The 16,257-nt window shown below is 37.9% G+C and overlaps 2 protein-coding genes across 7 annotated transcripts in view; both read right to left on the reverse strand.

Annotated features, from left to right (window-relative positions):
* Positions 1–8,781, reverse strand: part of TTC33 (tetratricopeptide repeat domain 33) — a 34,890-nt gene extending 26,109 nt beyond the window's left edge. The window contains exons 1-2 of the mRNA XM_055325047.1: positions 8,342–8,781; positions 4,191–4,412 (exon numbers count right to left, since the gene is read on the reverse strand). Of these exons, the coding sequence (XP_055181022.1) occupies positions 4,191–4,411 (221 nt within the window). The 5' untranslated portion in view covers position 4,412; positions 8,342–8,781. The remainder of the gene's footprint in view (positions 1–4,190; positions 4,413–8,341) is intronic.
* A 1,025-nt stretch (positions 8,782–9,806) lies between these two features.
* Positions 9,807–16,257, reverse strand: part of PRKAA1 (protein kinase AMP-activated catalytic subunit alpha 1) — a 37,075-nt gene continuing 30,624 nt past the window's right edge. For all 6 annotated transcript variants that reach the window (XM_055325048.1, XM_055325051.1, XM_055325053.1 and 3 more), the window contains one exon: positions 9,807–14,865. In XM_055325048.1, coding sequence (XP_055181023.1) covers positions 14,621–14,865 — 245 coding nt within the window. In that variant the 3' untranslated portion in view covers positions 9,807–14,620. The remainder of the gene's footprint in view (positions 14,866–16,257) is intronic.

Here is a 16,257-nt window from a genome sequence, read left to right on the forward strand (position 1 = left end):
ATTTGAAGTTTTCTGGTGACTAATCATGCTGAGCAGCTTTTCATGTGCTTAGTGGCCATTCATATATCTTCTCTTATAAAGTTTTAGGTCAGCCTTTTTAACTATTTTTTAACTGGCTAGTGTCTTGCCACTGAATTATGAGAGTACTTTATACAGTCTAGGAAAATGTCTCAGTCTGTAGCCTGAATTTTCATTTTCTTTTATTTTTTAAGATTTTATTTATTTATTCATGAGAGACACACAGAGAGAGGCAGAGACATAAGCAGACTCCCAGTAGGGAGCCTGATACAGACCTCAATCCCAGGACTCCGGGCCTGGTATCACTACCTGAGCCAAAGGCAGATACTCAACCACTGAGCCACCCTGGTGCCCAAATATTCATTTTTTTAATTATGCCTTTTGATAACCAGAATTTTTAACTTGGATCAGCTACGACATAAATGTGAGTCATTTCTGTACCTTACATTCTTTTCATGATCTGTAGATGTCCATTCTCACACTATTAAGGCACAGCATTCAAGAATGTGGTAATGAAATAAAGTAGCCTAAGTTCTCTACATATTTTTTTGTTCCATAAAATTGTTTTGGCCAGTCTAGATTCTTTGCATTTCCCTATGAATTTTAGTACAAGCTTGTCAATTACTACAAAATCAAGCCTGCTAGAATTTTTATTGGAATTACATTATGTTTATAGTTCTATTTGAGGGTCTGGTAAGTGACACAAATTGTTCTAAGTGCTGAATACAGAGTAGAAAAGTCAAAGTCCCTACTGTCCTGAAGCCTACATTCCTACAGTAGGGAACCAAACAGCATATAAACAAATAGCTCAATAAGTGTGTAAGGTAACTTCAAAAAGGGAGAAATGCTAAAAGTTAGAAAAGGTTGATGTGATGAATTCAAACGGGAAATGAGCTCAGAAAGGGGCTCACAGAGATGACAACATGTGGGCAGAGATCAAGAGGACAAGAACATAGACATCAGAAAACAGAAGATAAGACTTTTCAGACAGAGCATCATAGGACAAAGTTGTATAAAAACTGTGTTCAAAAACACAAGGAAGACAGCATGGCTAAAACATAGTGGAAATGAGAATGCTTAAAGATGAAGCTGATTCAGAAGACAGGGACTGAGGTTTTGTTCGTTTTCTTTTAATTTAGCTTCACTATTCCTCCTTATATTATTTTTTATTCCTCATATTACTTAAATCAAGTTTAATATTACCTTAGGCCTTTTTAAACTATATTTCTATTTAGTTTTGGCACAGCATAGCCAAACTGTTCAACCCACTAGATTCCTTTTATTCTGTTTAGTTATCTTCTAAAGCTGTGTATATATTATTCCAAAACAAATGCTGACCAGCAACAAACTCCATCATTTCACAGTGTTCTCCATTCAAAATAAAACACCCAACCCAGCTGATTTTGGTGAAATGACTCAATGTTTTGACATGGAGGCAGAAAACAAGAGTTATTTTGTTTATCTACAAAGTTGCTATCTCTCTTGTACCACAGGAAATTCAGAGGGACTCCCATGGTAATAACCAAATTGCTTTTTCCTCCTGCACACTAGTGTGGTCTAGAGAAAAAGGCAAAAACAAAGTTAATGAACTTTTAACAGGCATTTACAGGAATTTCTAAAGATGTTTTATGGATGTTCTGAAAGTGATTTCATAAATGTGGAAAATTTATAGTGGGTTTTCTTCTGACTAAGACAGAATGCTCAATCTTGCACAGTTTTACAAAAAAACTAATACCACATGTAGAATTCATAATGTAACATTAGGCTGTTAATTGCGCTTGATTGATATTTATTTTCCATAATTGTTTTCCAATTTGAGGTACTAATATACTATAGTTTAGGCACCATTTGATGTTTTATATAAATATTAAAATACATTAATAAAAGATTACTCCAAGAATCAAAAATAAGAACAGACCTAGAAACTAAAATGTTGTTTCCTCAACTCTGACTCATTCATGACTAAAATGACTGACAAGGAATCTTATAACCACCCTGACCAATTTTAATTAAGGAAGAAGGAAAAAAAAAAAAAAAGAAAAAATTGCTTTTTGTTCAGTACTACTTTAATTTCTCAAATGTTTCACTACCACATAGAAGATACCAGTCAAAAGCACACTGGCCTGATTTTAGATCTCTAGGTGAGCTGAAGAGTGTTCTGTCCTAAACATAGACCTATTCAGATATTACTCCCACTGACCATACATATACCTTCTCAAAATCATCCTTAATGCAAAAAAAAAAAAAAACAAAAAAAAAAACCACTCCTCGTGATGATCAGTATAATTCTTTTTTTTTAATTTTTTTAAAATTATTTATTTATTTATTCATGAGAAAGACACACACACACACACACAGAGGCAGAGGCAGAGACAAAGGCAGAGGGAGAAGCAGGCTCCATGCAGGGAGCCCTACGCGGGACTCGATCCCAGTTCTCCAGGATTACACCCTGGGCTGAAAGCAGCGCTAAACCGCTGAGCCACCCGGGCTGCCCAGTATAATTCTCTAATATATTTCCTTCACCAAGGATAAATGTTTCAAGATTTTTATTAAAATATGACTTTCAGCAGATATTAAACACAGAAAACAGACATAGGCATGAGATCTTTCAAATGGCTCCATTGACGACAACCGGATGTTATTTCCTCTCAATATGATACAATAGAAAGTGCAAACTTGATTATTAAGTATTCTTGTCAAAAAGTTAATCGGAATCTAAATCAAATCTCCACACTTCAGTTTAGAAGAAATGCATGAGATAGAGGAACCAGTTAAATGACATCCATAAGGGAACAATCAAATAGAAAACTGGTCTAGACTCTTCAAAAATGCCAATATCATGGATGATAAAGTAGGGGACCTAAGTAAACACTAAAGAGATATAACAACCAAATGAAAATGTATGAGCTCTGATTGGATCCTGGTTTAAAAAAAAAAAAAAAACTGTAAGAGACATTTCAGTGAAAATTAGAAAAATCTAAATATGGACTGCATATTAGTGTTTAGTAAGAGGCATCTTTATTCTTTTAAGTAGCCTTCCTGCCTAACATGGGCTTGAACTCACAACCTAGAGATCAAGTGGGATATGCTTCACTGACTGAGCTAGCCAGATGCCCCCAAATATTTTTATTCTTATAAAAAGCATGCTAAATTAGGATTATGTCTACAACATACTTTGAAACAGATCACAAACAAATTGTAAATTTACAATTACATACGTCAATGTATGTATATGTTGCACAGAAATAGATAAAGCAACTATTAGTAATTTTTGAATCTAGACAGAAGGAATACAAGGGCTAAACTATTCTTTCAACCCTAATATTGATTTGAAATTTTTGAAAATAAAAATGTCCTTCTCTACCTCTAGGTTATAAAGATATCCTTCCATATTTTCTTTCATTCACTGTGTAGTTTTACATTTCACACTGAGATGTTTTTTAGCTCTGTGGAGTCCATCTTTGTATGTGGTATCAGGTACAGATCATTTTCTTTGCCTATATAGAGAATTCCAGCTTTCTCTATAGAATCTATGAACTAATGGGTCCAGACCTCATTAATTTGTGAAAGAATGATTTTTGGTCCCACTGAAAGACCTACCCAGAGACAGAGGAAAAGGAACATGAAAGTAGGAAAAAAAGGAAAACGGGTAACAGTGAAGGGTGATTAGGAGAAGTGTAAGAGCTTAGCTGAGGAAGGGCTGAGGATAAATGAAACTACTATCAAATTCCTGTGCACCTGCATTTATTGAAATATACAAAAGCCAATGGAAAAGGATAACTGAACACCTCTTAAAAAAAATACATGCCATCAAAGTCCTTCAGGAAACATCTAATTTGTCTGGTATATATAATAACACAAGGACAGAGTTTCCAGAAATTAAACTATCTCCTACCAACCAATAACTTGGATTACATTTTACTTAGCGTTTACTCTTCTTCAGACAGAACAAAAATGACAGCAAAGCAGACATTCCAAGCATCTTAAAGACTCTTCTACAAACTTTCCGATTCCAGGAAAATGTTTAAAGGTGTCTTTAAAACTTTTATTTATCTGATTAATTTAGCACCCAGGTCAGATGTTTAAAACATGAATTAACAGATTCCTAACTCTTCATCTCCTTACTGACAGCAATGTAAACTGTTCTCCATAAGAAAACTCTAAAAACATACCTTTTATTTTCAGCCAAACTAGCTCCTTCATCCTTCAGCTGCTTACTTTTCTCAGCACAGCCCTCAAGGAGAATTTCTTTCCTACGTTTAATGGCATGAAGCCAGTTTCCTTCTTCATTCTCAGCTACATCCTTCTCATCGGCAGCTTCAGCTTCAAATTGCTGGGAAGTGACCTTCGAGACCTTCTCACCAATTTTCCTCTTCCATCCAAAGGAAGCCATTCTGGAAAATTATTTAAAAAACAGCTTTAAAATTCAAACTTGGCCTTCTGTAGAAGTTCTCCAAATTACAGATGAAAATGGGAGAACAGAATGAGACTGTCACCACTTTTTAAACACCTAATTAAGTAGTGGATCAAAGCAACAGTCAACAAAGGGTGCTCACATCATAAAGAAAGCCAACTGGACTATAGTATCTCCTGGTGAAAGTGCCATACCACCTATGGAGTACCTATGAAGGTCAAAAATTTTGACCTACGAAGTCAAAAATTAATCCTGAATCATATCAAGCCTATCAAACTCTACCAAGTTATAAGAAACATGTGACATAGATGAGCATGCTAGATAACACATCAGAGATGAAGACAGCAAATAACAAAAACTAAAGAAAAATAAAACTGGTTTCTTCAAAAAATAAACTTCCAGGGACAAAGAGAAAGATGGAGATAAAAAGAGACTTCAGAGACATACTAACCAAATATAACGCATGCATCTTGTTTAGCTCTGGATGTCAACAAACCAATGAGGAGGAAACATTTATGAAATAATAAGGAAATTAGAACACTGATTTGATATTTGATGATATTAAGGAATCACTGCTATTGTGGAAGCCATGATAATAGTATTATAATCAAGTTTATAATAAGAATGCTTATCTTTTAGAAATATATACTAAAATATGTCACATGAAATTATATGATAGCTAGAAATTGTTTCAAAGTGATCACCAAGGGTAGGGATGCAAGAGAGGAGAAATATAGATGAAAAGATTGCTCTAAGCTGATAACCAATAAAGTTAGGTGATACGTACACAGGATTCCTTGTACTTTCCTTTCTCATACACATTTGAAATTTTCCACAATAAAAAGTTTTTAGAAGAGTCAAACTTGGTAAATAACTTAATTCACAAGAAAACTATTAGGTGAATTTAAAAGGTAACAAATGTTAAACTGTTTTGTAAATCAAAAGAAAGGATAAGAAAGAAAGGACAATTGATGGAACAATATTAAAGAAAACCAAAGAAACATTCAACAAGTATTTATTTAGAGAAGGGATTTACTGAGGGATCCAAGAATTCTTAGTAGTTACATGGATGTGCTTAAAGACATCGAGAAACTCCTGGAATTGTATGTAAATTTTTTCTATATCTATGTGCATTCTGGAGAAGGGTACCTAACCTTTCATTCCGTTCTTAGGGAGTCTATAACCTTGAGGTGATTATGATCTACGGAGTAATCAACTAGGGGGATAAGGAAAAGCAATGAAGCAGAGGTCTTTATAAAATTATCAAAGAATGGGCATTGTGAGAGTAAGGGAGAGAGGGAAAAGAAGTAGTGGATAGGTTCTAGCAGATGTCGGGTCTTCATTACTGATGCGCATGGCTGAAGTAAAATATAAGTCATCAATAGAAGGAAGGGGACAAAAAAGGAAAGGTGACTGAAGTTATTCACATGGAAAGGCCTAAGATAGTGGCAGAACTTGGAGGGGTAAGAAAATTACAGGTCATGTGCCTAAGTTCCTAATGAATACAAGGAAGTTTCAATAAATTACAGCAATCAAGAAATACACAGGCAGATATGGGTGAACCACATATCTGAGAAGAGATTGCTCAAAAAGCCTAGAGGAGTAATGGATTACAAACTACACTAGGGAAAGGACAATGCCAAACTCTCTCCCCAGACCCATTACAAAATAGGAGAATGAGTTTCCTATGTTTGAAGATGATTCTAAAGAACTTAGGGGAAGAATCAAGAAATGGCTTAAAATGAAGTGTGGTTACTATGGAACAGAAGGCTCGAGGCACAGAGTGAAGACAATGTAAGAGAATAAATCATTAGGAAGGTCTCGGTAAGATTTCAGGATAATATATCTCGATCAGAACTCTTGTATTTATGATATGATTGTCCCTAAAGGCGACAAGAATGAGGACGATCACATTTTTCTGGCTTCAAGTTTCCAAATGGAACTTTGTTTCCAAATCATCAATGTGAGGAACCAGGTAGTGTGGGAATCCTATTAACAGAGGAAAACCTGGTGCATTTACTATAGGCAAACTACACTAGAAATCACTGGTCAGGTCTACTTATTATTGGGAGCAGGAGTTAAGGTGGAGAGGAAAGGAAAAAGGAACAGAGAGACCCACATATATTTTTCAAGAATTAATAGGTAATCAGACTCCCATTACCCTCCCTCATCCTCCAATCTAAACCATTGTTCTAAATGTCAAAGACAGGTACAGGCTAAGACCCCAGATGGTGGTTCTCAACCACGTATGAAAAAAGCCACACACAACACCGCCTCAGGTGTTTCTGCCATCTTCCTTCACCAATCCTTTAAGCTCTTCTGGAGAGCAGAGGCTGCGGACATCAGGAGAGAATGATGCCACAGGAGTACAAAAGGCCTGATGACCACTAGCAATTGACAAGTTTAGCCTTGAAGAGAGCGAAAAGAGTACATCCACGCTATTGAATGAAAAGTACAGACAAGTTCAGGGGTAGGGGGGAAAGATAATGAAGGATCTCACACTCCTAAGCTTCACATTTCCCAGAGAAATAGGCAGCGAGTCATCTGCTCCAGGTAAACAGAAAAGAAATAGATCTGGGTACTTGAGAGGAATAGAAAAGTTCCGAAATAGACACTACAGAGAATGGAAAAATGGGAACCGCAGCAATAAGGGATGAATAAAGAGTGTGGTGCTAAGGGCCCACTGGGGCTGAAAGGCATCAATCTGTTACCAAGGCGATTTGCAGAGCTTTGTACTTTCTTCAGAATTGTCTAGAGACCACAAAAGTATGGTCAATACACTCCAGAGTAAGTGCTATTAGAGAGTAAACAAAGGATTCTATGACTTCAGTGGAGACACTTGAGGCTTCCTGGAGGGGAGGCTGAGAAGTTTTAAAAAAAATAAAAGTTAGGGCAGCCCCGGTGGCTCAGCGGTTTAGGGCCTGCCTTCAGCCCAGGGCCTGCCTGACCCTGGAGACCCCGGATCGAGTCCCACGTCGGGCTCCCTGCGTGGAGCCTGCTTCTCCCTCTGCCTGTGTCTCTGCCTCTCTCTCTCTGCGTCTCCCATGAATAAAATAATTCATAAATAAATAAATAAAATAAAATGAGTAAAGAATAAAAGGCTAAAAAGTGACTCCTAGGACATCTGCAAAACACTTTCTAGCCTGGAAAACAACACTCTCGGAGTTGATTCCGATACCTTAATCAGTGTAAGTTTATTGTTCCTCTAAGGTCATCTGAACGTGAAATTGAAACTTCGTATAAATAAGACTTATCTGAAAAAAAAATAAGACTTATCTGAATCTACCGTTGGGTGCACAAGGCACCTACGAGCCTTTACTTTTTTTTTTTTTTTTTTTTTTTTTAACTCGGACAAGAAGTCGTATGGGCAAATCGTAATCGTACAGGCTTCACGTTCAACTCCGGAAACAACACAGATTCATCTCATAGGCTTGAGGGCTCATGAACACCCCGGAAACTCTACACAACCGTGCTGTGCTCCACGCCCTCTCGCCGGGACGACCCCGACAGCGGGCATTCGAATTGCTGCGGGCGGCTGGACAGTTCCCCGGCCACAGGCGCACGCGCCGTCGGTCTTCGCTGCACCGCAGGACGCAGCGCCGAAGGCGAGAAACCACCGGGTGAACCGCGGCAGGAAATCGGAGCAGCACCCTCCGGGGGCCGGGCCGGATTCGGAGCCGAGAGTCGAGCAGCAGCGTGCCCGGAAGTGTCACCGCGGAGAGACCCGTCTTAGCGAGCTCCCGAGCGAGGCTCAGAAAGGCGGCCCCGGGCGCCACCCGCCAGCTCCGTCCGCCCCTCCCGCCGCTGAGGGCCGGGCCGGGCCGGGCCGGGCCGGGCCGGGCCGCCGCTCCTGCCGCCCGCGTCCGGGAGGGCCCGACCCCTCAGGATCGTGCGCCTCGGGAGACCCACCTTAGCGTCCCGCGTTGCCACCGCCCTGTCGGGCCGCAGCTCCGACGCCTCCAGGCCCCTCGTCCCCTCCCGGCGAGGCCCACCAGCCTCCTTCTCCGGCCCTTCCTCCGGCTCCCACCGCAGTCGGCGGAGCCCCAGGTACCTGCTGACCACTCCCCTCCCCTGGTCCCGTGTTTACATTGTGCTCGCCCTTTGCCCACCGGAAACGGAAACCAACACGCCCGACCTCCCAGCGGCCTGCCTTTGGTGGGGGCACAGGTCTCCCGAGAAACCGGCCTGGCCGACCCGGGGCGTCGGAACCGCGCAGAGAAGCGGGCCGGGAAGAGGCGACTCTCGGAGCCCTAGCGGTTGCCGGGTTGCCAATCCCGGTCTCCGGACCACAAAGCCCAGAAGCCACCGCGGCCGTCCGCACGCCCGTTGCCTTCTGGGATTTGTAGTCTGGGCCACCGGGGCCCGGAGCCCCTGGCGCTCGGGCGGCCGCGGGGCGTGAGCGCGGGAAACTACGGCTGCGCAGGTGGAGGTGCGCACAGAGGGGAGGCAGCCCCGGCCAGTCCGCAGGTGAAACAGACGAGGCTCCGGGGAAAGGGTCTGGGGGGTGAGGGGGTAGGAGGGGGGATATAGCATTGGATATAGTGCTTGGTGCACAGTAAGCTCTCTGAGGGGATAGCATTACGATAGAACCTTGCCCTAAAGGACTTTACAGCCTAGCCAAGGGTCTGGCCAGACGCAAACGACAAGCACAACTCCACGGGGAAGGGGTTCCGGGGAGCAGATCGGGGAGGCCCGTGGTTCCACCGTAGGCTTCCCGTAGGAAAAAACAAGTCAGCTGGGCCCAGAAGAATTTTAACTTGAAAGGAGCTGTGGTGTGCGTCTTGCAAATAATAAAAGTGGGGAAATGGAACACAGGGAACTGTTAAGGAAACGGAAAAAATTAAGATCATTAATTTATCGATGTAGCTATCTTGTGCAAAGGAAGACCATCTTTGTACACCAGGCTTTCTCGATCTCAGCATCGTCTTTCAGACTGCATAATCTCCTATGCGCGGTGGGAGGTTTAGCAGCATCCCCGGGAATCTACCCACGAGATGTCATCAGCATCCACTACCACCAGCTGGGACACCCAAAAATGTCTCCAGCCATTGCCAAATGTCCCTGGAAGAAAAATTGTTCCTCTCCCCCTACTCCATGGAGAACCGCTGCTTGTGGAACAATGATTCTCCAAAGTGATCCTCAGACGCCGGAGGGTTGCCAAGACCTTTACAAAGTATTTTCGTGTTGACAGGAAAACATCATTTGCCATTTTTCACAGTGTTGACATTGCCCTGTTAATAGAAAAGCAGTGGTGGGTAAAATTGATGGCAGCTCAGCTGGAAGCAAGGCAATGATACCAAACCGTGCTTGTCACTGTACTCTTCACCATACTCATAGTACCCCCCCCCCTCAAAAAAAAAATCACTCAAGAATATCCATGAAGCAGTAAAAATCATTTTATTAAAATGACCCTTGATAGTCATAAAGTACGTCTGCTGTGTATGGACATATGATATCTCAAGTAAAAGCACTTGTGAACTAGATACATTTTTGGGGAATACAACTCTTATTTTAGAAAAGCAACCAGCTCTCCAGTTTTTCAGGCTTGAGTATGTGAGAGGCCTTATGAAAATGAACAGAGCCTGTTACTTCAAGAAAAACAATTGATGGTGTTGCCAATAATATAGTCATATCATAGAAATATATAGGAGTATATAACTTATGATATTAATTATAAAGGACACAAAGGTAGAGGAATGTTTCTTAATATGGGTGGGGGTCGACACGTCTATGTTCACTGCAAGCCTAAAACAGGAAAATTTATCAAGCCATATATTTATGATTTGTGCACTTTTCTATGTTAAATACTTCTTATAAGTCTTTTAAAATATATATATCCCCCCAAAAAAATAAAATATATATATATCTCCCTGACAAGACACTCAGAGCAGGATTTATGCCTGTGGTCACATTCTTAGTGCTTGGTTCACAGTAGCTATTTGAGGGGATATAGTTTGGAGAGTGAATAATTAAGTGGAGCTTGAAGTTGTACCCCTTTCTAGGGGTCTTTCCTAAAACTCTCCAATAATTTTACTCTGGTAAAGGCTACCTCCAACACTGAGTTTTCACACTTCACCCACCAATTCCCTACTTACTTTGGCCTGTGAACTTAATGTACCTAAATATATTTAATGCATTTCCCATGCTGTTTATTGACAATATGATCATTTTCCAAGTTGCTAGAAATCCTCTAAATTCATCATAGTTAACATTTATTGGCATTCACAATAAATAGAACAGTCTATTTGTCTACAATAGAACAGTTCAATAAGTATTGATTTTTTCAAACGAGAATTTATTATACAATTTTATACAGTCAGGGTAAGGAAGTATCTAGAGCAATTTATAAGTTCCCTAAAGAACAATCTTATGTGCTATTCATAACATTCTTTTTTTTTTTTAAAGATTTTATTTATTCATGAGAGAGAGAGAGAGAAAGAGGCAGAGACACAGGCAGAGGGAGAAGAGGCTCCATGCAGGGAGCCCGATGTGGGACTGATCCCAGGTCTCCAGGATCACGCCCCAGGCCAAAGGCAGGCCCTAAACCGCTGAGCCACCCGGGCTACCCCATAACATTCTTTAGTACTGTTTTCTTTTGTTACAATTGTCAAACTATTTTAAAGATTTAGAATGCCAACAATCTAGCACAAGCTCTAACAATGCTGTTTGGAATATGAGATTTCATTATAATTGAATTCTAATAGTAGTGGAATTCTAACCAAATCCAATGTTTACAACCAAGGAAAACTGGTAACCATTTAGGCTTTTATTGCATATATCTTAATATTTTGTTCAGGTGGTTAATTTTTAGATGAAATTAAAAAATCAGTAATTTAGCTGAGACAATAATTATTGTTCAAGTGTTAAAATCTATTTAAGCACCATATTTCATAGACACATTGTCAAAAGGTGCACAGGTGATCAGCTATGAACAGGTGTTTTAGCTTTCCCTGGAGTTAAAAAAATTAAGCACAATGTAACAAGTGTTTTTTATCATCCATTTTCTACGTCAAAGTATTTTAAATTATATACTTAAATATACCCAAATCAAAACATACATGGACACTTCTCAGAAATACTTTACTACAAAGATTGATTTCTACCCTATTAACCAATTTATAGTTGTATGTGGAACTTCATTCATTTTGTCAGAAGTCACCATGAAAATGAGATTTCTGCTGTGAGTGGAGAAGATGAACTGGAGATAAGGGGAAAGAGTTAAACAACACTCATTTGTCTTTCATTCCAGGGGTGCCAGTCAGAGCACAGATGCAGAGTTCTACATCTAGCCACACAGTCCATCAAGCATTCATTCAGTGTGAATGGTAGCACTGCAAGGTCAAAAAGCAGGGAACGGAGGGTAGAGAGTGAGAGCACAGGACTTTTGATATAAATCATTTAAAACTCTGAAAAACTTACAAAAGCATCTCAAGAGAAAATATAATCAAAGTAAAAGCAATGGCGTTTATTTCAGCGAAATTAAATTAGATATATTAAGCTCCCATTTCCCCCAACCTGGTAGAAAAGTTCCTCTCTGTGAGAAATCACTTATTTTAATGGCAAAATTTTTACATATCAGTAAAATCTGTTATATTTAAAACTATGTATACAGTACATTTCTGGCAAAAACCTTATCTTTCAGTTGTCGAGACAAAGTAAAAATATGGTTGCATAAAATCACAAAAAATATAAATTGCTGAAAAGATAATAAAAAAAGATTAAAAATCCTTTGCATTGACTCCCTTATATCATCAGTTAGTAAGAATTTGCAAACTACAATAAATTTTTGAAAATTCTGATGCAACCTTGACATTTTCAACCAGAAGTTGTCATTTCAAATATCCCAGCTTAAAAAAGAATTTACTGCAATAATCTGTGCATTTATCATACTATTTGTACAAGTGCAATATTTAAATATCTTCAAAATAAAATTCAGTAACTAAAAGGAATCACAATAACTTAACAAGAAGCAAAGTTTACAAAATTAACAATTTTTAGAAGGTCCGATTTAATTGGTTCCTCCTTTTGTTTCCTCACCCCCAACATCTTATATAGACATTATGATGATGTTTTAGTTCTATATACAAATCTGTAACCTTAAAAATACAGTCTTCTGTTCTTAACATCAGGAACATAATGCTGCATTTATAGACCCTACATCAAATCAGTATCCCCAAAACACAGGGCCACATACAAGTTATAAATACAGTTTTGAACTTATTATTTAAATTGAACTCCTATTACTTTATACAGCTTCTAAGTTGAATAGACAAGCCCTGGACAAAAAGAAGCACGGTATTTCTTTTGAATTCAGTGCAAGTTTCTAGGGGTGCTGGAACCAAATCTACAACTACAGTTAACTACACAAGTTATCAAGACTCTTGAGTACATTACCATCTGGTTACATAGGTGCTCACTGTATTTGCCAAAAACAGTTCTATAATACAAAGGTATTAGAGGAGAAATATGGTAGCTCTTTTGCAATGGAAAAATAATTGAGACCAAAAAAAATCAATGCTTGAAGTTAAAATAGTATAAGGCAATTATGGGTGCTCGAGTATCTTTTATTTCTTATTAGCATACACATGACACCAATTTTAACTCAGATGACTTTAAATCTTCATTTACAACTGTTATGGAATGCTACTACTGGGAAAAAGGAAAGAGCAAGGAAAAGAAAATATAGATCTTACAAAAAGATTAATTAAGCATCTTTAGGCAGTTCCTAGAATGCTACTTTTTAAAGTGATTAAAATCCAAAATAAATGTGACCATTAGAAGCACTAACTGATTTGTTCCATATTTTATTGAAATAATGTTATGCAGACATAACCAAATGCAATGTGTAAACTTTCACTGAATTCTGGTTTGAAATAACAAGCTATAAAAGTATTTGGAGGACAAATGGGAAACCTAAATATGCATGATTAAATGACATTAGGGAATTCGTAATTTTATAGTAGTGGTATGTTTCTTTTAGGAAAATGTCATTATTTTTAGGAGAGGCTTGAAGTGTTGAGGGTGATTAAGTATGTCAGCAACATCCAAATGGTTCAGGGGAGAAAGCATATATATATATATATACCTACATATATGTATGTGTGTATATATATATATATATATATATATATATATATATATAAATACACACATACACACTACTATATCTATATACATATATAGATATAAACCAATCATGGCAAAATGTTAACCAGTGTGGAATCTAAGTGGTAGATACACACGTGATCACCCTACAGCCTTTCAATTTTTCTGTTTTTAAAAATGTTCATGATAAAATTTGGGAGAAAAAGTCTTATCTGAGCATTTAAACAGTTTATAAGAAATGTTCTGTGTGCTAAATCAATTTAAAAGATACATAATTGAATGACTAGAAATTTTTTATATACATTCAATACTGACATGAGCAGCAGAATTTGAGATTGACAAAAACATGATTCATTTAAAAAAAACACAATTCATTTATAGTATATGCAACTCAGCTCATGACAAAAAGAAATTTATGTACAGAATATAGTGAGACAAATTGTAAGATTTACCTAAGTGCCTAGAGTAACTGAATATATGGGTTCTGTGTGTTCTTGGACTTACCAAGCTACAGAGAAGATTTTAATTGTGTCTAATATCTCTGATGTGCTTACCGGATACTAAAGAATATTAAAGGAGGAGATATGGAAGATCATCCAGACATGACTACTGTCAGAAGATACTTGTTATTTAAGAAAATAAGGAGCCCCCAAAACAAAACTTCCTATAAAGGTCTCTGGGGATTCTAGGCAAATATTTATTGAATAAATTTATGAAGCAGTTATATAACATCGACATATAACAATATATAAAGGCCTTTATGGTAAATTAATATTCTACAAAGCCCTGTATACACTAAATATAAAATAGCCAAAAATCAAGTGAGCCTGAGAGACCTATAATTCATTGTGAATATTACATTATGCTATATGCCTACTGAACAATGAATAACAAAATTATCTTAATTCATTTTTGCACATTAGGCTTTTAACTATGAATCATATTCCAATTCCTGTGCAAACTGCATTCCAAAAGGCCAATCCTCAGTTATAATTATGTATAACTTGATTATAAATGGAAGCATTTGGCTATGATTTATTATGCATGCTTATTGCTATCAAAGAAATAAGCAAAGTTTTAGGTTTACTGTGCAAGAATTTTAATTAGATTTGCACACATCTCAAAAAATTCTATTGTGTGACTTCCAGGTCTTGGAGTTAAATCAACAGGAGAAGAGTCAAGTGAGGTCACAGATGAGGTAAGAGAAGCTTCTGAGGATTTTCCTTGAGCCTCAGCATCTGAATCATTCCTTTGGCAAGATCGATAGTTGCTAACTGATCCCGATCTCTGTGGAGTAGCAGTCCCTGATTTGGCTTCAGTAATTTCATCTGGGCAAAAAAAATTTCAATGTATTATAATCCATGACACCCCCCAAAAAGTTTAATAGTATTTAATTTGCTTCTTTGAGTGAGACCACTGACCAGCTATCAAGACCATGTTTATTTTGAATTTTTCTGAAATAGAGGTGATGAGTCTGTGTTAAACCACTTGCCTTTTTTCCTTTTATGTATTCTTCCATGTATTCTGATGGCTAATCAAGATTGGGTACAGTACATAGTTATTCATCAGTCTTGCAATCCAAAGGTAAGAGCCCAAAAAACTAGTAACATGGGTTTCAATAAACATTCTTCCTTACCAATAAAAATTAATCCCTCTATATTAAAATCATAGAATAAATGCACTTAAAATTTGGCAATAATCTTGGAAATCTCCTCATCCAACTATTTGTTCTATTGATAAGAAAACATAAACCCCAGAAAGTGAAGTGACTTGCCATAAAACAAGACAAATGAACAGAGAGATAAAGCTAGAACCTGAATCTCCTGTCATTTTAGTGCTTTTAATCTCCCACTTTCTCTTCATATTTGATTTAAGATCTCATAAAAGAGCCACGATTCCAACGAACAGAAATCAAGAAAAAACTAAAGTTGGGAACAGAGTACAAAAATAGTAAATGCTCATTCAACTGGCAAATCCAGGGGCTAAAAAACTTAAGGTTATAAATTTGATACAAATACGATGAGAAATATAAAACCCATTCCATTCAGACTGCATTGGTATTTGTTAGCAGATAAACACCATCTGGACAGAGAGATAAACAGCTCTGGTCAGTATATCACCACTCAAACCTGTGTCCTTCTGATACTACGAAGGTACTATCCATTGGTTTAAAGAAGACAAAAAATTCATAGGTAAATTCATAGGTAAAAGTGTTAATATATCTTAACTCAATTGAGTTGGCCAATGAAGAACTGCCAAACTTGTACTTAATTAAAAAGGGTCTGTTTGTGAGAGAACATTTATATATACAGTTATACTCTTATAATGCTAGGATAGAGTATTTACTTGAATTATAAATCACCTGTGTTCCATCAGGCTTTTTAATAGATGACATAAATTAGTTTTATTTAAGAGTGTCTGCACGTGGGAAATCTGAATTTATATAAATTTCAAGGGTGCCTGGCTGGCTCAGTCAGTTAAACATCCAACTCTTAATTTTGCTCAGGCCATGATCTCAGAGTCACAGGACTGAACCCTGCATCAGACTCCACACTCAGTGGAGAGTCTGCTTAGGATTCTCTTTCCGTCTCCCCCTTTCTTTCTTTCTCACTCTCAAATAAATATATAAATCTTTAAAAAAATAAATTTCAAACCATGTTATGGTTATCACACCATTTACTAAGTCTATTATAGTCTACTCATACATACACTGGGATAAA

Source organism: Nyctereutes procyonoides, unplaced genomic scaffold, assembly GCF_905146905.1.
Source record: "Nyctereutes procyonoides isolate TBG_1078 unplaced genomic scaffold, NYPRO_anot_genome, whole genome shotgun sequence".
In the NCBI taxonomy this organism is placed as follows: Eukaryota; Metazoa; Chordata; class Mammalia; order Carnivora; family Canidae; genus Nyctereutes; species Nyctereutes procyonoides.